This window comes from Salvelinus alpinus, chromosome 28 (genome assembly GCF_045679555.1).
Source record: "Salvelinus alpinus chromosome 28, SLU_Salpinus.1, whole genome shotgun sequence".
Lineage (NCBI taxonomy): Eukaryota > Metazoa > Chordata > Actinopteri > Salmoniformes > Salmonidae > Salvelinus > Salvelinus alpinus.
The window spans coordinates 29094139-29117527 of NC_092113.1; the positions used below are offsets into that span (position 1 = coordinate 29094139).

The window sequence follows — 23389 nt, forward strand, 5'->3', positions numbered from 1 at the left end:
GTGAACTTAGTAATGGAGAGAACTTCAGTAAGTAGGTGGTGAGGTTACAACAGGCCATTAAGTATACAGTATACCTTATTGAAACATTCACTGTGATGGACGGTTAAAGGATGAGATCTGTCGAGGGGGAGGTGAGCATGATGAGAGGAATGGCAGATAGCTCTGGAGCCCAGGGGGAGAACTAACAGCCATGATCGTGATGTGGTGTATTAGGCACAGCATGATGTTTGAAGCACACTATGACAGCTATTCCAGACCAGTGTGTGTCCCTGTGTGGGACCGTCAAGCAGAATGCAGATGGAGAACGTGTGGGTGGTGTCTCCTCTGTGTTGAGTGCTGATTGGAAGAGAACAAGCTAACTACTATAGATAGAATAATAAGACAGCATGTCATATTTAGTATGTAACTTTCTCTCTAAATACATCAGATACTTGAGGTTATAACATAAAGATGGAGATCTGATCTCGGTCAGATGACTGTACTAAAATGTGCATTAGTTGTTGTCGTACACTAGTGTGGTGTTAAAAAAGTGAGTGTGAATGTTTTGTGCAGATGGAAAACCGGAGGGGACCTGAGATGAAGTGCATGAGGGACTTAATGGGTGACAAGTAAAGTTGGTAAATGGACTCAACATTCGAGAGGAGCTTCCCACATGAATGAGCATGCACCTGCACCAATGGACCCATACCATAAGTAGCCAGACGAGCCAGGCAAGACCTAGTAATGCTCATGTACAATCTATTCTGTACTATCATAACTAAAGTCTACATGGTGTCAAGCGTATTATGAACATATACAGTTGAAGTCAGAAGTTTACATACACCTTAGCCAAATACATTTAAACTCAGTTTTTCACAATTCCTGACATTTAATCCTAGTAGAAATTCCCTGTTTTAGGTCAATTAGGATTACCATTTCATTTTAAGAATGTGAAATGTCAGAATAATAGTAGAGAGAATTATTTATTTCAGCTTTTATTTATTTCATCACATTCCCAGTGGGTCTGAAGTTTACACACACTCTATTAGTATTTGGTAGCATTGCCTTTAAATTGTTTAACTTGGGTCAAACGTTTCGGGTGGCCTTCCACAAGCTTCCCACAATAATTTGGGTGAATTTTGGCCCATTCCTCCTGACAGAGCTGGTGTAACTGAGTCAGGTTTGTAGGCCTCCTTGCTCGCACACGCTTTTTCAGTTCTGCCCACAAATTTTCTATAGGATTGAGTTCAGTGCTTTATGATGGCCACTCCAATACCTTAACTTTGTTGTCCTTAAGCCATTTTGCCACAACTTTGGAAGTATGCTCATGTCCATTTGGAAGACCCATTTACAACCAAGCTTTAACTTCCTGACTGATGTCTTGAGATGTTGCTTCAATATATCCACATCATTTCCGTCCTCATGATGCCATCTATTTCGTGAAGTGCACCAGTCCCTCCTGCAGCAAAGCATCCCCACAACAGGATGTTGCCACCCGCGTGCTTCACGGTTGGGATGGTGTTCCTCGGCTTGCAAGCCTCCCCCTTTTCCCTCCAAACATAACAATGGTCATTATGGCCAAACTATTTTTGTTTCATCAGACCAGAGGACATTTCTCCAAAAAGTATGATCTTTGTCCCCATGTGCAGTTGCAAACTGTAGTCTGTCTTTTTTATGGCGGTTTTGGAGCAGTGGCTTCTTCCTTGCTGAGCGGCCTTTCAGGTTATGTCGATATAGGACTCGTTTTACTATGGATATAGATACTTTTGTACCTGTTTCCTCCAGCATCTTCACAAGGTCCTTTGCTGTTGTTCTGGGATTGATTTGCACTTTTCGCACCAAAATACGTTCATCTCTAGGAGACAGAATGCATCTCCTTCCTGAGTGCTATGACTGCTGCGTGGTTTATACTTGCGTACTATTGTTTGTACAGATGAACGTGGTACCTTCACGAGTTTGGAAATTGCTCCCAAGGATGAAGCAGACTTGTGGAGGTCTACAATTTTCTTTCTGAGGTCTTGGCTGATTTATTTTGATTTTCCCATGATGTCAAGCAAAGAGGCACTGAGTTTGAAGGTAGGCCTTGAAATACATCCACAGATACACCTCCAATTGACTCAAATGATGTCAATTAGCCTATCAGAGGCTTCTAAAGCCATGACATAATTTTCTGGAATTTTCCAAGCTGTTTAAAGGCACAGTCAACTTCGTGTGTGTAAACTTCTGACCCACTGGAATTGTGATACAGTGAATTATAAGTGAAATAATCTGTCTGTTAACAATTGTTGGAAAAATTACTTGTGTCATGCACAAAGTAGATTTTCCAAAACTATAGTTTGTTAACAAGAAATTTGTGGGGTGGTTGAAAAACGAGTTTTAATGACTCCAACCTAAGTGTATGTATACTTCCGGCTTCAACTGTATTATCATGATACTATGCATGTCAAAATATTATCATATGTTATAAAGAGAATTGCCTGTTCATATACTGTATGTTTGAGGAGACACAATGCAGAGCAAGCAATAAGAATTGCATCTTTACATTTGAATGAATACCTCTGCAGAATCATTCTAACCTATAGTACGTTGATAGTTCAGTTAACCATATAACCATATAACCCTACAACCTTATGTGAAGTGTGAACTGTATGTAATCCCTATGGTTGATTGTACATGGACATTACCAGACCACCACATCCATGCTGAAGGCAAAGGTAGATGAATGCATGCGTGACAGAGAGAGGGAGGAGCCCTCCAGGGATGAGGTGGAGGTGTGGTGGAGAGGTGTGGCCATGCCATGCCCACTTACGCTTTCTATGTCCTTCAAACATTTCATAGGCTGTGTAAAACGTCGGAGTCTGTGAGGCCTCTGGAAATGGGGAAAGGAGGAAGGAAGGACAGGACAGGCAAACTGACAGGTGAGTCTCCAGGGCAATGATGGAACACTGGCATTGGAATCATCATCCAATGCACCTCCCACTGAGTCTGTGGCCCAATCAGAACTCAGAATGCTGTGGTCCATCCAAGTACTGCCTGGTGTTTCTTATGCCAGCGATTTTCCAAAATGCACAAGACACAACAATACAACAGCAGAATGATCGGCAAGGAACATAACTTGAATGCAATAGGCGCCACCTTTCCCATCATGTATTCAATGTATTCAAATCGTTTCTCCAATTCAGATCAGGAAATATAATTGGGCTATTTAGAACACTAGCGCATGTCTTCAAAGAGCTCTGTCAATTTTCTGGGATTTAGAGGCACGCGATATTGAGGTCCTCTGATCCAGACATTACATCCCATGCAGGCTAAAGAGTAAGAGGTGTCTTTTTTATGATGGTCATAGATGGTGCTATTGCATTCATAGTTTTATATTCACAATCATCACATACAGTACTTACCCTTGGATACAATGTTAGTAATTGTGTGATTTTTGGGATATGGTTCTGTGGATACTGGTTAAGATTAAGGGCATATCACCTTGGAGATTGTGTCATTGTGTTCATACAACATACAGTGCTGTGTTTAAATATGTTCTCTTCTGTATAAAACGTGTTACTGATATGAACTCTGGTCATTTGCTGGTGTAACAGTGAATGTGTCTACTCAGCGAGAGAACCTTTGGATTTAAAGTCAACTAGTTCTACTTCACAAACATGCACAGAACACAATGAGACAAGAACACAACAATGAAAACGGTATGGTCGGACTGAGTACAAACAAGCACAAAGAGAACTGAGAGCCACATACAGAGCATGCATGTTAGTAGTTATACAAACTACTTGTAAAAACTTTACTTCCATTGATTGAACCATTCGATTTGTGTTTAGAATGGTTCTCAAGAATGGTTCTCTTTAATGTTTTCAACCATATACAGCTTGTGGTTTAAACAATGGTGGGTTGGCTTATCCTTGACAAGTAGGCCATAGTGAAGAAGGGTCTGATAGTCATTAATGCCATTACATCAACACCTTACAATTAGTTGATTTACAATACATCCAAAAGAAATTACGTACGAAGGTCTGGTGCCTTGTACCCTGAGGGAGGTAATATCTTCTGTTCCATTGAAATCTCACTCATCACGCATGACTCTGTCATATCTTTGGTCATTATCACTACTTTAATCAAATTGATCTTTTTCACAAACATTTTCAGTAAAGATAAATAAAATACATTGTGATATTTGTATGTTACATCAGTTAGGTAATTTAAAAAAATCTAATCAGTTCATAGTATAGTGTAAAGTACAATCTCTTTGAAACAGCACCTTTGGATATCTAGGTGATTTAAATACAGTGTAAAACAATAGTTATAAAAGTTTAAATGAAAAGTTCAAACTAAAATAACATAGTAGCATGATGAGGCATCTCAAACTATCTGTGGATTGCGCATTCTGTCTCTATCGGCCCATATTTCAGCCACCAAATCTCTCTTTTTTTCTCTTAATAAGATACTGTATATCAACAACAACAAAATATATTTAAAAAATGTTTGATGAGAAACATTTAAAACATAAAAATGCAATGACAAAACATTGAAAATTATTATAAACTTTTGATCTGTTCTCAAAATAAATGTAAACCATGCTTTTATCATGTAAGTAAATGAATAAGTACTGCCTGTTCTCTCAAATCAATTACTAGCCAAGAAACAAACGAATATATCGCTATATAGATCTAGGTATGTAGTAATTTATTTAACTTTTATCAAATTTGATATATTATGTTCGGATAACATTTTGGTTTAAAAAAGTTAATCAATTAAAAAAAGATTATTTGCCATTGGTTTAAAAAATATGACAATGTTGAACTGCAATAAAAATTTGATACAACACGTGTGACATACGCAAGTTGATTTATGAAAGCGTTGAAATCCAAACTAGTCTCAATGATCTTTCAAATTTCAAGTGAAATCTTCAACACATTTCCTTTGAGTCTAATTAACACTTACTGGATAGTACGATGCAAAACAAGACGCCTTGGCAACTTTTTGCATTGCCAATTGACTTACAATTGGCAATGCAATGCCTTGGACCCTCTTACTACTCCCATCCAGATAACAGACAATAAAAGCAGCCATAGATAGATATACTACTAACCTAAAGTTTAAAGTTCAACCACAGGTATCTTCCCCTGCTACAAGGCTGATAGCACCATTGTCAACATTAACATTCATCAAAACAATCAGGAAAGGAACAAAGGATCTGGTTTTCATACAGAGTGGGATTGCTTCTGTTCCTATGTGATCCTCAAGTCACCCTCGAGAGGGGGTTTAGATTGGGATTGTGATTGGGTAAGTAGGCTCAGTACAGTCCTTTTACTATACTGTAAGTACATTTATGCCTCGGTGGTGATAGGCTGAAGTCCTTTTTGAATGTTGGTCCCTCCCAGTCAGTCACTAAGCACCCATCTTGTCATCCATGTACCTCATCAACCACTACAGCTCAAGGAGAAACCACCACCAGTCCCAGCCAGAGTTACAGAATTCAGGAAAGATACCAAATAACCAACACCCTGCTAGTAAGGAAATAGGCAGAAACTAGTGTACAAGTGATTGAAAAGTTACCAGACCACCACCACCACCGATTACATGAACCCACAGTGAAGACAGCAACAGCTAGAGATCAGAGAAGAGATATCACCGATGGCAACAGAGACCCAATTCAAAGGATTGGTCAGTCATCACTGAGTATTAAACCAAGAAGTAACTAGAAAATAAATAAAATATATGCCACTGGGCAAGACAACCTTCTTTGGTAAATCCATTGGGAGTGGTGACAGTGCATAGTAACTAAAACTACTTGAAACTCTTGAGTGGGCATTCTCTTTGGGCTTTGGTAGCATTGAGGACTACTGTATGCTATGATTTCTTGGACAAACCATACACGTATCTTACAATTATGGCCCTTTTCATTATTTTTCATAATAAAATAATTATAATATCCACAAGCTGTACATTGCCCCTGGAACCATAAAGATTTTACACGGAGTAAGAAGGTCAAATCGTTGTTAGAAAGACAGAGACACCAACATCAGAAACAGGGAAACAGGTAGCGTAGGGAGAGATTTGAAGGTGTTGGGTTCTGAGAATAGGAAATATACTCATTCATGTCACTGATGGAGTGCTGAGGTTTAGAGGGTCTACACCAGAAGTTAAGGGTTATAGGAGGAAGGTATATAGTGTGTGCAATTAGGCTTGGAATGTGTTGAGTGCAGGGAAGCGATTACATGTGGCAGGCATTGATAAGTGGAGAGAGCCATGGATTAGTGATGGAGGGGGGTTGAGATCAGGTCAGGTCACCTTAAGGGAGAAATAAAAGTTTATGCCCGTATCACTAGTGTCCTGCCTAGCAGTAAAGAACGATGTTTGTACAGATGGGTAGGAGGAGACTCAGCCTATGAGGAACGGTTAAATATCAGTGCTTGCGTGAAAATGTTTTTGTCTAATGCAGCTGTATTGATCCTCCGGGCAGAATAAACTTCAGAATAAAGAATTAGAACCTAACACAGGGTTTGACATGAGAGAGGTTGTCTGAATTTAGAAAAGTGGGGGTTGGGAGTCAGAGTGACAGGAGTTATGCTGTTTGCCAGAAGCTAGGGTGCGAACAGATAAACTAATTTAACGCAGTGCATTATATAGGGAACAGAGGCAAAGCCAAAGCAAGCAGGGGCATGCACCATTCGAGGAAGGGCTGAGGAGAGGAATAGAGCTTGTAGGGTGGTGTAAAGAGGCTGATGGCTAACAGTATGATGGCACCTGTCTGGGATCACAAACCTGGCACGTAGAGGACGGCAGTGCCCTCGTCCATGGCAAACATGTTAGAGCCTGTACACACGTAGATGCCAGCGTCCTCAGGCTGGACGTTCTGGATGGTCAGGATGCCGTTGAAGTCCATGGCTCTGTTGGGCAGCTTGCCGTTACCCCGCCGGGTCCACACCAGGGTGTAGGCTGGAGACTGGGAGGGGACAGATGGGTACAAGATGTGAAGTAAACACAAGAGAGAAAGCAATGCAACAGAGGGGACAATAAAAGGGGGACAATTGTATAATAATATGGTTTTCTACCATTTTCTCTCATGGCCAAATTTATTAAGCACAATGCCAACCATCCAAGATATATCCAAATAAATAGAATTGATTGTGTTAATGTCTCCATGTTGGAAGCTAGTGTTACCTTGCTCTTGGCTGTGCAGATGAAGCTAACTGTTGCTCCAACTGTGACGCTATGTGCTTTGGGCTCCTCAATGGTCACTTCAATGGGTTTGGATAAGACAGCTGGAGACAGAAACCATTCAGTAAACATTTAAAAGCCCCAAAAATGTATTACTTACTGTATCTCAGCTTCGACCACATTTAGCTAGAGCCAAAACCTTTTAAAAAGCTTATAAGTTCAAGCCAGTTTAATTATTCAACAACTGACTAAGATCACTTAAAAAATAATGACAAAATTATTAGAAATTCTAATATGTTTGTGCATTCAGTAAATGTTTTATGATTTAACAAGTAGTACTTGTGACGATGATCTCAGCGCGGCTCCTGTTGATGTTGCGTTGGTCTCTGCAGGTACAGATGTAGATGCCTGCGTCACTGGGTTGAACACTGGGGATATGCAGCTCCTCTCCTGAAAGAACAGGTAGGAATATACAGTTGAAGTCGGAAGTTTACATACACTTATGTTGGAGTCATTAAAACTCATTTTAAAAGTATCTATATGCAGAGTAAAACAAGTCCTATATCGACATAACCTGAAAGGCAGCTCAGCAATGAAGAAGCCACTGCTCCAAAATCGCCATAAAAAATCCAGACTACGGTTTGCATCTGCAAATTGGGACAAAGATGGTACTTTTTGGAGAAATGTCCTCTGGTCTGATGAAACAAAAATACAACTGTTTGGCCATAATGAATATGAATATGTTTGGAGGAAAAAGGGGGATGCTTGCAAGCCGAAGAACACCATTGGTCGCAAATGGGTCTTCCAAATGGACAATGACCCCAATCATACTTCCAAAGTTGTGGCAAAATGGCTTAAGGACAGCAAAGTCAAGGTTTTGGAGTGGCCATCACAAAGCCCTGACCTCAATCCTATAGAAAATTTGTGGGCAGAACTGAAAAAGCGTATGCGAGCAAGGAGGCCTACAAACCTGACTCAGTTACACCAGCTCTGTCAGGAGGAATGGGCCAAAATTCCCCCAACTTATTGTGGGAAGCTTGTGGAAGGCTACCCGAAACGTTTGACCCAAGTTAAACAATGTAAAGGCAATGCTACCAAATACTAATTGAGTGTATGTAAACTTCATGTCACGACTTCCGCCGAAGTCGGTCCCTCTCCTTGTTCGGGCGGTGTTCGGCGGTCGACGTCACTGACCTTCTCGCCATCACTGATCCATTTTTCATTTTCCATTGGTTTTGTCTTGTCTTCCTTCACACCTGGTTCCAATCCCATCAATTACATGTTGTGTATTTAACCCTCTGTTTCCCCTCATGTCCTTGTCGGAGATTGTTTGATTGTATGTTATGTGCAAGTTATGTGTTGGTGTGCAACGGGTTTTGTACCCACTTTTGTTATTTTGTATATTTTGGTTTTTGGAGTTTTGTCAGCACTTATTAAACGACTCCAATTATACCAAGTTCGTTCTCCTGCGCTTGACTTCCCTGCTACCAACATGCACCCTTTACACTTCAGACCCACTGGGAATGTGATGAAAGAAATAAAAGCTGAAATAAATTATTCTCTCTATTATTCTGACATTTCACATTCTTAAAATAAAGTGGTGATCCTAACTGACCTAAAACAGGGACATTTTACTAGGATTAAATGTCAGGAATTGTGAAAAAACTGAGTTTAAATGTATTTGGCTAAGGTGTATGCAAACTTCGACTTCAACTGTAGAATAACTTTACATTAACATGGGGAATGGACTCAATAGGCTTTCTACTACAGTTAGTACTGGATGTTTCACCAGTATAAGGTATTTACTGAGAAGTGTATAGTGTAGGTACAACTATATAACACTACATCAGTGTATGTATTGCTCTTATACTAGGCCATTTCTCACATCCCACTACCCAGACCTGATCTGTCCAGTATACTTTACCTTGTCCGCGTCTGTCGGCGCTGTTGGTGACGGGCCTTCCGTCCTCCCTGGACCAGTAGTAGTAGTGGGGTGGAGAGCCGGTCACCTGGCACCGCAGGGTCACAGGGCTGCCCTGGGCCACCAACACCCTCTCAGGGTACACCTTCACCACCAGAGAGGATGCCACTGCTGTGTCAGAGGTTAAGGGTCAAATGTTAGTTGGCAATGATCACAGAGAGCCACTCTTACTGTTACAGTAGAGTATTATATTTTATTTATTATTTTACCAGGTAGTCTCATTGGGTCCAGAATACCTCTTTCCCAGGGGAGACCTGACCAAGTATGGGGAAAATACATTTCTGTGCAGCTCTTTTGCTGACTGCATTCACTTACTGTTGAATGGACGACACTTAATCCTGTCCTGTGGATTTCCAACATATCCAGGTGCACAGCTGTGGAGATGAGAAAAACCAAAATTATAACGAGTCAATGTGATGACAGAATGACATACAGTGGTGGAATGCCACAGAGAGGACATTGAAAAGTTAGTCTGAATAGAGCAGCCTGGTCCTAGCTCTGTGTCTGCTGTATGGCCAACTCCTATGATCACTTAGCATGACAATGACCACAGGAGTCAACAGGACAGCACAAACAGATCTGGGACCAGGCTAGAATAGACAGGTAAAGTAGAGTTGTGTCAGCTTACCGTTCACAGTACTGGCCAGTGTATCCAGGCTGGCAGGCAGTGCACTGATAACCACCGTTACCCAGGCTTTCACAGGTAGGGGAGAACCTGGAAAATACACAGAGAAGAAAGATGCAGTACAGAATACTTAATTCAGCATTATAAACTGGGTGGTTCGAGCCCTGAATGCTGATTGGCTGACAGCTGTGGTATATCAGACCGTATACCGCTGGTATGACAAAACATTTATTTCTAATTGTATTGGTAAACAGTTTATAATAGCAATAAGGCACATCATGGGTTTGTCGTATATGGCCAATATACCACGGCTAAGGGCTGTATGCAGGCACTGCGCATTGTGTTGTGCATAAGAACAGACCTTAGCCGTGGTATATTTGTAACGTTCGTCGTTCGAATGAGACCAAGGTGCAGCGTGGTAGGTGTACATTTTCCTTTCATTTTAAATGTTCCACCAAAAAACAATAAACAACTCAACGAATGTAAAGCTAGAAGTGCAAACACATGCAACACAAAAAAGACATGATCCCACAACTGAAGGTGGGAAAAAGGGCTGCCTAATTATGATCCCCAATCAGAGACAACGATAGACAGCTGCCTCTGATTGGGAACCATACTCGGCCAACAAAGAAATATAAACATAGATTTCCCACCCTAGTCACACGAATGACCAACCCAAATTATCTCGAAGGTCAGGGCGTGACAATATTGGCCATATACCACACCCCCTCGGGCCTTATTGCTTAATTATAATATCAACTTGGATCTGTTCCAAGTATCAGTGGAGGGCAAACTACCTACAGCACCTGATGTCACAGGAAGGCCAAAAAGATCATCAAAGACAACAACCACCCAAGCCACTGCCTGTTCACACCACTACCATCCAGAAGGCGAGGTCAGCTGCATCAAAGCTGGGACCGAGAGACTGAAAAACAGCTTCTATCTCAAGGCCATCAGACTGTTAAACAGCCATCACTAACACAGAGAGACTGCTGCCTACATTGAGACCCAATCACTGGCCACTTTAATAAATTGATCACTAGTCACTTTAAACAATGCCACCTTAAATAATGCCACTTAATTAATGTTTACATATCTTAAGCATTACTCATATCACATGTATATACTGTATTTTATACCATCTATGCCGCTCGGTCATCGCTCATCCATATATGTATATGTACATATTCTCATTCACCCCTTTAGATTTGTGTGTATTAGGTAGTTGTTGGGGAATTGTTAGATTACTTGTTATATTTGTGTGTATTAGGTAGTTGTTGGACATTTTTAGATTAGTTGTTAGATATTACTGCGCTGTCGGAACTAGAAGCACAAGCATTCCGCTACACTCGTATTAACATCTGCTAACAATGTGTATGTGACCAATAACATTTGATTTGATTTAAAAGATATGAGAGGTAAGAGATATGAATGAGATCATGTAAAATGCAACACAAGATAAGTCAGTGCGAGTGTTAGTGTGTGCGTTTATGCGCGCGTCTATGTGTGTAACAGTCCTTTGTTGTAATGTACATAGCCTACTCACTGGTTGTCAGGGTCTGTGTGGGGGCAGGCACAGGGCTGGCAGTCCTCTGGGGTTCCAGCGGTGGGGTCCCCAAAGAAGCCCGGGGCACACTGCTCACACAGCTCTCCCTGGGTGTTGTGGAGGCAGCTCTGGGGGTGGGGGAGAGCAGACACTCAGATGTTATTCAATGTACTGATTTCAAAACAACCGCTATCTTCTACAAGGCCTCTAAAAAGACGTCTCAACGAGTCTAACTTAGATAAATTAAGGTTAAATCAAAAAGGTGAAACATTTATGAAAACAACTGCCTTAAAGAGATTCTCCGGGCTGCATACCGTGCAGATGCCAGTCTCTGGGTGGCAGGAGTCAGAGTGCCCGTTGCACTCACACAGCTCACAGTGGCCCAGGTACAGGCCACCTCCGGTTCTGGTGTAGCCAGGAGCACAGTCCTGGGGGAGAGGAGGTGCAACTTTCATCACACAACATCACATGGACTTGACACGCTAAGGGTGGGTTTCCGGACACAGAGCCTGGTCCTCCATTAAACATGCTTTCCCCGGGAGTAAAAAGTAAGTCTGTTGAGTGTTCAAATGTACATAACCATATGATTTAAGAGGTTAATTTGTCAATATTGCCAGTGAGAGAGAGAGAGAGAGAGAGAGAGAGAGAGAGAGAGAGAGAGAGAGAGAGAGAGAGAGAGAGAGAGAGAGAGAGAGAGAGAGAGAGAGAGAGAGAGAGAGAGAGAGAGAGAGAGAGAGAGAGAGAGAGAGAGAGAGAGAGAGAGAGAGAGAGAGAGAGAGAGAGAGAGAGAGAGAGAGAGAGAGAGAGAGAGAGAGAGAGAGCTCCTCTTACCTGACAGGAGAGTCCCTGGTAGGCAGTCGGGCAGCGGCACTGCTCCACCTCTAGAGCCTGAGCCAGGCCGCTGTAGTTGGGCACGGCCACCTCCATGCTGACCTCGGAGATGCTGGAGGACCTCATCTCTGTGTAGTAGGAGGCCCGCACCAGGATGTCATCCAGGTCAGCCAGCACCATCATCAGGTGCTCCCGAGTGGCAGGCATGCCGTCTGGACGACGCCAGTTCTCCTGCAGGAGAAAGAGAGCAGAGTTAGGTTAATACTATGCTATTACTAGGATGCTAAGGTGACCTGTGTCAATGAGGAATGGATGGTAAAGGTTGCAATCAAATTGCCATTTGGGGACAACAAAGTTCTATTGAATTGAAATGATAAAATGTAGGTAATCTGTACTACTGTAGAACACTGACCTCTCTGAAGACGACCTCAAACTGGCGGGACTCTCTTGTCCCCTGTCCCCTCTGCCATGGCTGACGAGCCACCAGCGTGATGTCATTTCCCTGTGGGCAACAATGAAAAGGAGAACCAATCAACGACAGGTGAATGGATGCAACCACAATACATGGAAGTGATCTCAGTTGATAACTTGTGGGATGGAGTGTGCTATGTATGGATGCAGCAATAGAACATGAAAGTGAATGAATGAAGTTGGTAACTTTGCTGCATAAGCTACTTACAATAATCTGAATGTCAGGGTCCTCGATGGCTGTTCCTCTCTGTCCTGCTACGTAGGAGATGGTGTACTTCAGCTTACCGCCGTAGGAGCTCACCTATAACATGGGTAAAGGTAAAGAAATTAGGTTGCATACTAAATCTAACTTTGTTGATGAGCCTTTGAGCGTCAAACAAATATGACTATAGGCCTCTAACATTACAATGTTTCAGGAATAGGCAAACGAGTGAATCTATGATTACGTCTATTACAAAAATTTCATATCCTAATCAGTCTTTCTATTTATTTTAGGCATGAATCGTTCCCAATACAAAATTAGTCGTGCCTGACCTCCCACCCCTTAGAGAAGTGATTATGAATCATTAAAATTGTACCTTTATTTAACTAGGCAAGTCAGTTAAGAACAAATTCTTATTGTCAATGACAGCCTAGGAACAGTGGGTTAACTGCCTTGTTCAGGGTCAGAAGGACAGATTTGTACCTTTTCAGCTCGGGGATTCGAACTTGCAACCTTTCGGTTACTAGCCCAACACTCTAACCACTAGGCTACCCTGCCACCCTAATCCTGAATGCTGATTGGTTAAAACTTGATTCCAGCCGGTGTCTATTCCACAAGTTACCACCTGCTAAATCTATGACGTTAAAATGCCTATTTACTCTGTTCCATCTGACTGCGCAATCCACTGTCTCATCAGCACAGCCAAGCAATTTATAAACTTGATCTCCACTATATAAAGCATCTAGACATTATCTCACATTTCTTTTAGACTAACATTTAGTTTCCAACAGCAGAGATTTGTATAAACCTTGCTGTCTGTCTCTCCGACATTTTGCAACATTGTTTCAATATTCAAATTCGATCTCCAGCTGTCCCATAGTAATGAACGTGTTGGGAGTCAGGACGAGACAGACAGGCAGGCAGAGTTTCTCAACCAGTCTAAATCATGAATCAGCTGGCATAATTTTTATGAATATATACAAAGAAATGTAAATTGAAAAAAGGTAAAACAAAATGAGTCTAGTTTGCAGTCTTTCCAGCTTCAGTTTGAAATGATTGTGTTAGCTGTGTGTTGGCTAGCTCCTCTGAACAACAGTGTCCTGATGAGTGAGCACATTATCTATGCCAGGAGAAATTGCTCCTCATTAGCTCATTGCTATGGATGTATCCAAATAAATGTCACTAGAAAACAGCTTAAAACAAATGCAAATGTGGCTACTTTGCTGTTATTCTGGCTGCACTTTTTGAGGTGACTGTAAGTTAGCCATAGTTGGCTAGCTAGCAAGCAAGGGTTAAAGTTGCCAGCCAGTATGGCAATGGAACATTTAGAACGAACGGCTGTATCCATAGATACAGAACAAAAATACTGAACGACTCGGTCTCGTCTCTAGCAACCAAACCGATAGAACGAATGACCAACCCTAGATTTTTGTCGGGACTATATCTTGTGGAAATTGTATGAATAAATTCATCAAAATAACATTCGTAATGAAAATATGTCAATCATTATTTGAATATGTTGGTAACCCGGTGTTTGGAGGATATATTGGCATGGTTTGCCGTCCCTCGATTTCGTCTCGTGCCTAACAACACCCGTGCCAATATATCCTCCAAACACCGGCTTGTCGGGCATTATCACTTAAATAAACAGGAGCTCCAAACTCCACAGGGTTGTCAGGTGATGCCGTCCTTCCCTTCCCCTGCTCTGTTAGTTGAGGTGGATGGGTGGGGTGGTTCTGTCTGTGGCCCTGGAGTTAACAGGAGGGCAAAAACCCAGGCAGGGTGCAGGAGGGCTGGGTCTGGCTCGTACTGTTACCTTATCCCCTTTGAACTGTTCTGGAAGCTGCCAGTAGAGGGTGTCATCCGGGTGCAAGCTGAAACGTTTGTAGACCAAAGCGTACTGGGGCAGAGCAGGAAGGAGAGGCATGAGCAAGCCAGAGACAGAGATCAAAAGATAAGCAAGGAGAGAGATAGATGTATCGCAAGCATGACAGAGTAGAGTAGAGCAAACTTTTAGAGAAAGGGTTTACATTTTGGTCCTCTACTACTTAACTACTACTTGGTGACAAAGTGAGACTCACACCATGCATTGACTAGCAACTATAACAACAGATTCCTGTGTGTGTAATGGGAATATCACAGCTTGTTAAGGTGACTGTGTGACGGGTGTATTTGTTTAGACCCTTGTACATTAGAATTATAATTACAGATCCAGTACTACTCTTTAAGTGCACAATTACAGAGTATGACTTTAACAGCAATTAGTGGGTTCTCTGTGCTTTCCAGAGGAAAATGCCACCCTGGTTAGCCATGGAATATATGCACACACTGCTCTTTTCAGACCAATCTTCCCTTTCTTGTTCTTTCGAAATAGACTCTAACACTTTGCCAATACAATGGTGAACTGTACAGGATAACCCTGTGAAATATGAGTTCTTATGATTCATGAATCGATAACTTGATCAGTTGTTGATTTACCTTCCTGGCTACAGTATGTTATCGCATGGAAGGTGGCAGTTTCCTCTGTGTGTGCCAAGGGCAGGGACATGCGTTCAGTCAGACAGACAGTCAGTCTATCAGTCAGTCAGTCAGTCTGCTAGTCAGTTAGTCAGTCAATCATCACACAGTCAGTCAGTCAGCCATTCGCCTGTCCATCAGGCAGCCAGCTAGCCGACCGACAAGCCAGTCAGTCAGTCAGTCAGTCAGTCAGTCAGGCTGTCACTGTCATGTCTACCAGGCTGGAGACCCCAGCAGGCCTGGGGCCACTGTGAGCACTAGGAGGACCCACTATGTTCTTCGTCCCACGCCGTTTAGTCTGTCAACAGGACCAGGCCCAAACAGAGAGTAAATCAGTCAGCAACGACCACAATAACACATATGGATTAACTAAATAAGTATGTTTGAGGGTTATTTTAGATGTACCTGGAGTCGAGGGGAGGGGCCGGGGGAGGCTGGCTGAGGCCTAGTAGGCCGTACCAGGGAGGAAATACCAGAGGGGGAGGAAGAGGGAGAGAAGGGCATCATGGGGTTACGAGACCCAGCAAGATAGGAGTGGCTGGGGATCTTCCTCTCAGAGGAAGACGAGGAAGAGGAGGGAGGGAAGGGGGGAGAGACTGCCGGAGAGCCTTTGTCGCCAAAGTTGGAGATAATTTCCCAGATCTTATCATCCAGCTTCTTCACTTGTTCCTGGGGGAGAGGATGAGGGGGGGCTCAGGGGGGTTCCAAAACAAGACCTCTCATCATGCAAGGTAAGAGATACACCAAGCACTGGGATCTTGGGGTGTAGGTAAGAGACACACCAAGCACTGGGATCTTGGGGTGTAGGTAAGAGACACACCAAGCACTGGGATCTTGGGGTGTAGGTAAGAGACACTAAGCACTGGTTGTCTTGGGGTGTAGGTAAGGAGACATGCTGTCCTGGGCTACACCGCCGTGGTGTGTACACAACTTCATTCACTGGGGCCATTCAACTTCCTAGTTTCTATAATCCTAAAACATACAAAATCCTCCACATATGTCTGCCATTAGACACAACATGGCTCTCTTCTCTTCACACTCCAGATAGTCTCACATGCTCATTCAGGTCTGTATGCAATACACACATGCCTTTTTACTACATGCATCTTGTACATTTACTGTCAATGTGCTGCAGTTGCATTTATTCATATCAACCATGCTACCGTAAATGTTCAGTCGCATATCAAAGGATGTTGGGATTATCTTTTGCTAATGTCATGGAAAATCCCAAAAGACAATCCATATTAGGGGAAGGAGGTCACACTGTGTGAGGAAGATGGTTGGTTTCTATTGTTGTCAGTAGATGTGCTGTATGGACGTAACAGTGTGTGGCTAGACTACAGTAGGAATACCTGGCTAGCTCTTTTGGACCGGGAGGTGCCATTACCCTTCAAAGACTTCATTAAGACCCAAATGGACACATCCTTCCTCAGTTGCTCCTCTGTCCAGGGAGATATTCTCTAGTTTTGTGAAAAAAGCAAGGCTCCTATGATCACTTTCTACTTTCCCATGGAGGAGCCAGTGGACACTTTAGAACTAGAACTAATGGAAGGCTTATAGAATTTAACTACTGTTTATGGTCACAGTAATGAATCAAAGATGGATGTCTGCAAAGCTCCTTATGACTCATTCACAGCAGTACAGTTAAGTACTGTACATCTGAGTCATCCACTATGTGAATGGTCTATTAAACAGAGTGCCTTTTAAGTAAGCAATTTTGTGTAGTGTGGTACCTACCATATTCTATCCACATACTGACAATAATGTCTATACATCCCATCACACATACTGTAAGTTTGTTCATTTACAGTGACAAGACCAAGAATGGACCGTTTGGTGGGTCACATCCGGTGGAATATTCTAGCGGATTTGTCTGTGGGGCTTTAAAAGCAGGCGCACAGAGAATCAGACTGAGATGGTTTTGACAGGTGAACCATTGAAACGTTATTGGGATGCGTTAAACAGCCACTTTGTACACATGAAGAAGTAACTATTACAGAAGAGAGACTTATTTAATACGATTGTTTAGTTCCATTCAAGACGTATCCATCATTTGAACTATTTCAGTAGCATCTTTAGGTCATTCCAGTTTAAACTGTTTAAACTAACCTCATATCAGAATATATAGTGTGCAGAAAACCGATTGTTGACGCCCATATGCAATTATTATAAGCATTTCAGTCATGATTTTGGGATGAGATGTTCGACAAGCAGGTGTCCACATACTTTTGGTCATGTAGTGTGTGTGTGTGTATATATATATAGTACCAGTCAAAAGTTGACACACCTACTCATTCAAGGGTTTTTATTTATTTTTACTACTTTCTACATTGTAGAATAATAGTGAAGACGTCAAAACTATGAAATAACACATATGGAATCACGTAGTAACCAAAAAAAGTGTTAAACAAATCAGATTCTTCAAAGTAGCCACCCTTTGCCTTGATGACAGCTTTCCACAACCTTTGGTATTCTCTCAACCAGCTTCACCTGGAATCATTTTCCAACAGTCTTGAAAGAGTTCCCACATATGCTGAGCACTTGTTGGCTGCTGTTCCTTTTTCCTGGGTTGAGGTCGGGTGATTGTGGAGGCCAGGTCATCTGATGCAGCATTCCATCACTCTCCTTCTTGGTCATATAGCCCTTACACAGCCTGGAGGTTTGTTGGGCCATTGCCCTGTTGAAAAACAAAATATAGTCCCACTAAGCGCAAACCGGATGGGATGGCGTATCGCTGCAGAATGCTGTGGTAGCCATGCTTGTTAAGAGTGCATTGAATTCTAAATATATCACCGACAGTGTCACCAGGAAAGCACACCTACACCATCACACTTCCTCCTCCTTGATTCACGGTGGGAACCAGACATGTGGAGATAATCAGTTCACCTACGCTACATCTCACAAAGACACGGTGGTTGGAACCAAAAATCTCAAATTGGGACAGATTGAGACCAAAGGACAGATTTCCAACAGTCTAATGTCCATTGCTCATGTTTCTTGGTGTCCTTTGGTGTCTCCTTTGAACAGTTGATGTTGAGATGTTTCTTATACTTGAACTCTGTGAAACATTTATTTGGGCTGCAATTTCTGAGGCTGGTAACTCTAATGAACTTGTCCTCTGCAGCAGAGGTAACTCTGGATCTTCCTTTCCTGTGGCGGTCCTCATGAGAGCCAGTTTCATAATAGCCGTTGATGGTTTTTGCTTTCAAAGTTCTTGAAATGTTCCGCATTGACTGCCCTTCATGTCTTGAAGTAATGATGGACTGTCGTTTATCTTTGCTTATTTGAGCTGTTCTTGACATAATATGGACTTGGTCTTTTACCAAATAGGCCTATCTTCTTACCACCCTTACCTTTTCACAAGACAACTGATTGGCTCAAATGCATTAAGAAGGAAATAAAATCGTCAAATGAACATTTAACAAGGCACACCTGTTAAATGAAATGCATTCAGGTGTCTACCTCATGAAGGTGGTTAAGAGAATGCCAAGAGTTTGCAAAGCTGTCGTCAAGGCAAAGGGTGGCTACTTTGAATAATCTCAAATATAACATATATTTTGTGTAACACTTTTTTGGTTACTACATGATTCCATATGTGTTATTTCATAGTTTTGATGTCTTCACTATTATTCTACAATGTAGATTATGTAAAAACCCTTGAATGAGTAGGTGTGTCCAAACTTTTGACTGGTACTGTATATAAGTATCTATATATATTTATATAAACTCAGCAAAAAAAGAAACGTCCCTTTTTCAGGACCCTATCTTTCAAAGATAATTCGTAAAAATCCAAATAACTTCACAGATCTTCACGGTAAAGGATTTAAACACTGTTACCCATGCTTGTTCAATTATCCATAAACAATTAATGAACAAGCACCTGTGGAACGGTCGTTAAGACACTAACAGCTTACAGATGGTAGGCAATTAAGGTCACAGTTATGAAAACTTAGGACACTAAAGAGGCCTTTCTACTGACTCTGAAAAACACCAAAAGAAAGATGCCCAGGGTCCCTGCTCATCTGCGTGAACGTGCTTTAGGCATACTGCAAGGAGGCATGAGGACTGCAGATGTGGCCAGGGCAATAAATTGCAATGTCTGTACTGTGAGACACCTAAGCGCTACATGGAGACAGGACGGACAGCTGATTGTCCTCACAGTGGCAGACCACGTGTAACAACACCTGCACAGGATTGGTACATCCGAACATCACACCAATGGGACAGGTACAGGCTGGCAACAACAACTGCCCGAGTTACACCAGGAACGGACAATCCCTCCATCAGTGCTAGGTCAGTCCGCAATAGGCTGAGAGAGGCTGGACTGAGGGCTTGTGGGCCTGTTGTAAGGCAGGTCCTCACCAGACATCACCACCAACAACGTCGCCTATGGGCACAAACCCACCGTCGCTGGACCAGACAGGACTGGCAATAAGTGCTCTCACTGATGAGTCACGGTTTTGTATCACCAGGGGTGATGGTCGGATTCGCGTTTATCGTCGAAGGAATGAGCGTTACACAGAGACCTGTACTCTCGAGCGGGATCGATTTAGAGGTGGAGGGTCCGTCATGGTCTGGGGTTAGTGTGTCACAGAATCATCGGACTGAGCTTGTTATCATTGCAGGCAATCTCAACGCTGTGCGTTACAGGGGAGACATCCTCCTCTCTCATGTGGTACCCTACCTGCAGGCTCATCCTGACATGACCCTCCACCATGACAATGCCACCAGCCATACTGCTTGTTCTGTGCATGATTTCCTGCAAGACAGGAATGTCAGTGTTCTACCATGGGCAGCGAAGAGCCCAGATCCCCCCCAGAAATGTCCGGGAACTTGCAGGTGCCTTGGTGGAAGAGTGGGGTCTCACAGCAAGAACGGGCAAATCTGGTGCAGTCCATGAGGAGGAGATGCACTGCAGTACTTCATGCAGCTGGTGGCCACACCAGATACTGACTGTTACTTTTGATTTTGACCGCCCCCCCACCCCCCTTGTTCAGGGACACATAATTCCAATTGCTGTTAGTCACATGTCTGTGGAACTTGTTCAGTCTATGTCTCAGTTGTTGAATCTTGTTATATTAATACAAATATTTACACGTTAGGTTATCTGAAAATAAACGCTGTTGACAGTGAGAGGACGTTTCTTTTTTTGCTGAGTTTATATATACAGTTGAAGTCGGAAATTTACATACACTTAGGTTGGAATCATTAAAACGCGTTTTAAACCACTCCACACATTTCTTGTTAACAAACTATAGTTCTGGCAAGTCAGTTAGGACATCTACTTTGTGCATGACACAAGTAATTTTTCCAACAATTGTTTAAAGACAGATTATTTCACTTATCACAATTCCAGTGGGTCAGAAGTTTACATACACGAAGTTGACTGTGCCTTTAAACAGCTTGGAAAATTCCAGAAAATGATGTCATGGCTTTAGAAGCTTCTGATATTGGAGGTGTACCTGTGGATATATTTCAAGGCCTACCTTCAAACTCAGTGCCTCTTTGCTTGACATCATGGGAAAATCAAAATAAATTAGCCAAGACGTCAGAAAAACAATTGTAGACCTACACAAGTCTTGTTCATTCTTGGGAGCAATTTCCAAACGCCTGAAGGTACCACGTTCATCTGTACAAACAATAGTACACAAGTATAAACACCATGGGACCACGCAGCCGTCATACAGCTCAGGAAAGAGACGTGTTCTGTCTCCTAGAGATGAACGTACTTTGGTGCGAAAAGTGCAAATCAATCCCAGAACAACAGCAAAGGACCCTGTGAAGATGCTGGAGGAAACAGGTACAACAGTATCTATATCCACAGTAAAACGAGTCATATATCGACAAAACCTGAAAGGCTGCTCAGCAAGGAAGAAGCCACTGCTCCAAACCACCACAAAAAAAGCCAGACTACGGTTTGCAACTGCACATGGGGACAAAGATTGTACTTTTTGGAGAAATGTCCTCTGGTCTGATGATACAAAAATACAACTGTTTGGTCATAATGACCATCGTTATGTTTGGAGGAAAAAGGGGGAGGCTTGCAAGCCGAAGAACACCATCCCAACCGTGAAGCACGGGGGTGGCAGCATCATGTTGTGGGGGTGCCTTGCTGCAGGAGGGACTGGTGCACTTCACAAAATAGATGGCATCAAAATTATGTGGATATATTGAAGCAACATCTCAAGACATCAGTCAGGAAGTTAAAGCTTGGTCGCAAATTGGTCTTCCAAATGGACAATGACCCCAAGCATACTTCCAAACTTGTGGAAAAATGGCTTAAGGACAGCAAAGTCAAGGTTTTGGAGTGGCCATCACAAAGCCCTGACCTCAATCCTATAGAAAATGTGTGGGCAGAACTGAAAAAGTGTGTGCGAGCAAGGAGGCCTACAAACTTCACTCAGTTACACCAGCTCTGTCAGGAGGAACGGGCCAAAATTCACCCAACTTATTGTGGGAAGCTTGTGGAAGGCTACCCGAAACGTTTGACCCTGTAACGGTTTCTTTCCTCCTCTTCGTCTGAAGAGGAGGAGTAGGGATCGGACCAAAACGCAGCGGTTGATGAATACATGAAGATTTATTAAAGCAAGACGAAACACGATGAACACTTGGATAACTACAAAATAACAAACGACGTAGACCGACCTGAACATAAGAACTTACATAAACACGAAGAACGCACGAAACAGGTACAGACTAGCACAAACGATACAGTCCCGTGTGGTAACAAACACAAACACGGAAGACAATCACCCACAAACAAACAGTGAGAACAGCCTACCTTAATATGGTTCTCAATCAGAGGAAACGTCAAACACCTGCCCCTAATTGAGAACCATATCAGGCAACACATTTAACCCAACATAGAAACACATAGACTACCCACCCAGCTCACGTCCTGACCAACTAAACAAAGTTAAACAAAGGAAAATAAGGTCAGGAACGTGACAGACCCAAATTAAACCATTTAAAGGCAATGCTACCAAATACTATGAGAGTATGTAAACTTCTGACCCACTGGGAATGTGATGAAAGAAATAAAAGCTGAAATACATAATTCTCTCCACTATTATTCTGACATTTCAAATCCTTAAAATAAAGTGGTGATCCTAATTGACCTAAGACAGGGAATTTTTTACTAGGATTAAATGTCAGGAATTGTAAAAACTGAGTTTAAATGTATTTGGCTAAGGTGTATGTAAACTTCCGACTTCAGCTGTATATATATACAATGCCTTCGGAAAGTATTCAGACCCATTGACTTTTTCCACATTTTGTTAGGTTACAGCCGTATTATTATTTTTAAATCCCCTCATCAATCTACACACAATATCCCATAATGACAACGCAAAAACAGGTTTTTAGACATTTTTGCTAATTTCTTTATATATTTTGTTTAAAAATCCATTATCAACATAAGTATTCAGACCTTTTGCAATGAGATTTGAAATTGAGCTCAGGTGCATACTGCTTCCATTGATAATCATTGAGATGTTACTACAACTTGATTGGAGTCCACATGTGGTAAATTCAATTGATTGGACATGATTTGGAAAGGCACATACCTGTCTATATAAGGTCCCACAGTTGACAGTGCATGTCAGAGCAAAGACCAAGCCATGAGGTTGAAGGAATTGTCTGTAGAGGTCCGAGACAAGATTGTGTCGAGGCACAGATCTGGGGAAGGGTACCAAAACATTTCTGCAGCATTGAAGGTCCCCAAGAACACAGTGGCCTCTATCATTCTTAAATGGAAGAAATTTGGAACCACCAGGACTCTTCCTAGAGCTGGCCGCACAGCCAAACTGAGCAATCGAGGGAGAAGGGCCTTGGTAAGGGAGGTGACCAAGAACCTGATGGTCACACTGACAGAGCTCTAGAGTTCCTCTGTGGAGAACATTCCAGAAGGACAACCATCTCTGCAGCACCCCACCAATCAGACCTTTATGGTAGAGTGGCCAGATGGAAGCCACTCCTCAGTAAAAGGCACATGACAGCCCGCTTGGAGTTTGAGAAACAAGATTCTCTGGTCTAATAAAACCAAGATTGAACTCTTTGGCCTGAATG

The 23389-nt window shown here is 42.4% G+C and overlaps 1 protein-coding gene across 11 annotated transcripts in view; it reads right to left on the reverse strand.

Annotated features, from left to right (window-relative positions):
- The window catches only part of hspg2 (heparan sulfate proteoglycan 2), a 190736-nt gene that overhangs the window by 40203 nt on the left and 127144 nt on the right, over positions 1-23389 (reverse strand). For 8 of the 11 annotated variants that reach the window (XM_071372641.1, XM_071372648.1, XM_071372645.1 and 5 more), the window contains 15 exons: positions 15728-15991; positions 15540-15620; positions 14622-14705; positions 12812-12904; positions 12545-12634; positions 12133-12363; positions 11616-11729; positions 11302-11429; positions 9759-9845; positions 9446-9504; positions 9074-9241; positions 7489-7599; positions 7153-7253; positions 6754-6934; positions 2789-2848 (listed from right to left, as the gene is read on the reverse strand). In XM_071372641.1, the coding sequence (XP_071228742.1) occupies positions 2789-2848; positions 6754-6934; positions 7153-7253; positions 7489-7599; positions 9074-9241; positions 9446-9504; positions 9759-9845; positions 11302-11429; positions 11616-11729; positions 12133-12363; positions 12545-12634; positions 12812-12904; positions 14622-14705; positions 15540-15620; positions 15728-15991 (1852 nt within the window). The remainder of the gene's footprint in view (positions 1-2788; positions 2849-6753; positions 6935-7152; positions 7254-7488; positions 7600-9073; positions 9242-9445; positions 9505-9758; positions 9846-11301; positions 11430-11615; positions 11730-12132; positions 12364-12544; positions 12635-12811; positions 12905-14621; positions 14706-15539; positions 15621-15727; positions 15992-23389) is intronic. The other 3 variants (XM_071372650.1, XM_071372649.1, XM_071372643.1) reach the window with 2 other exon arrangements.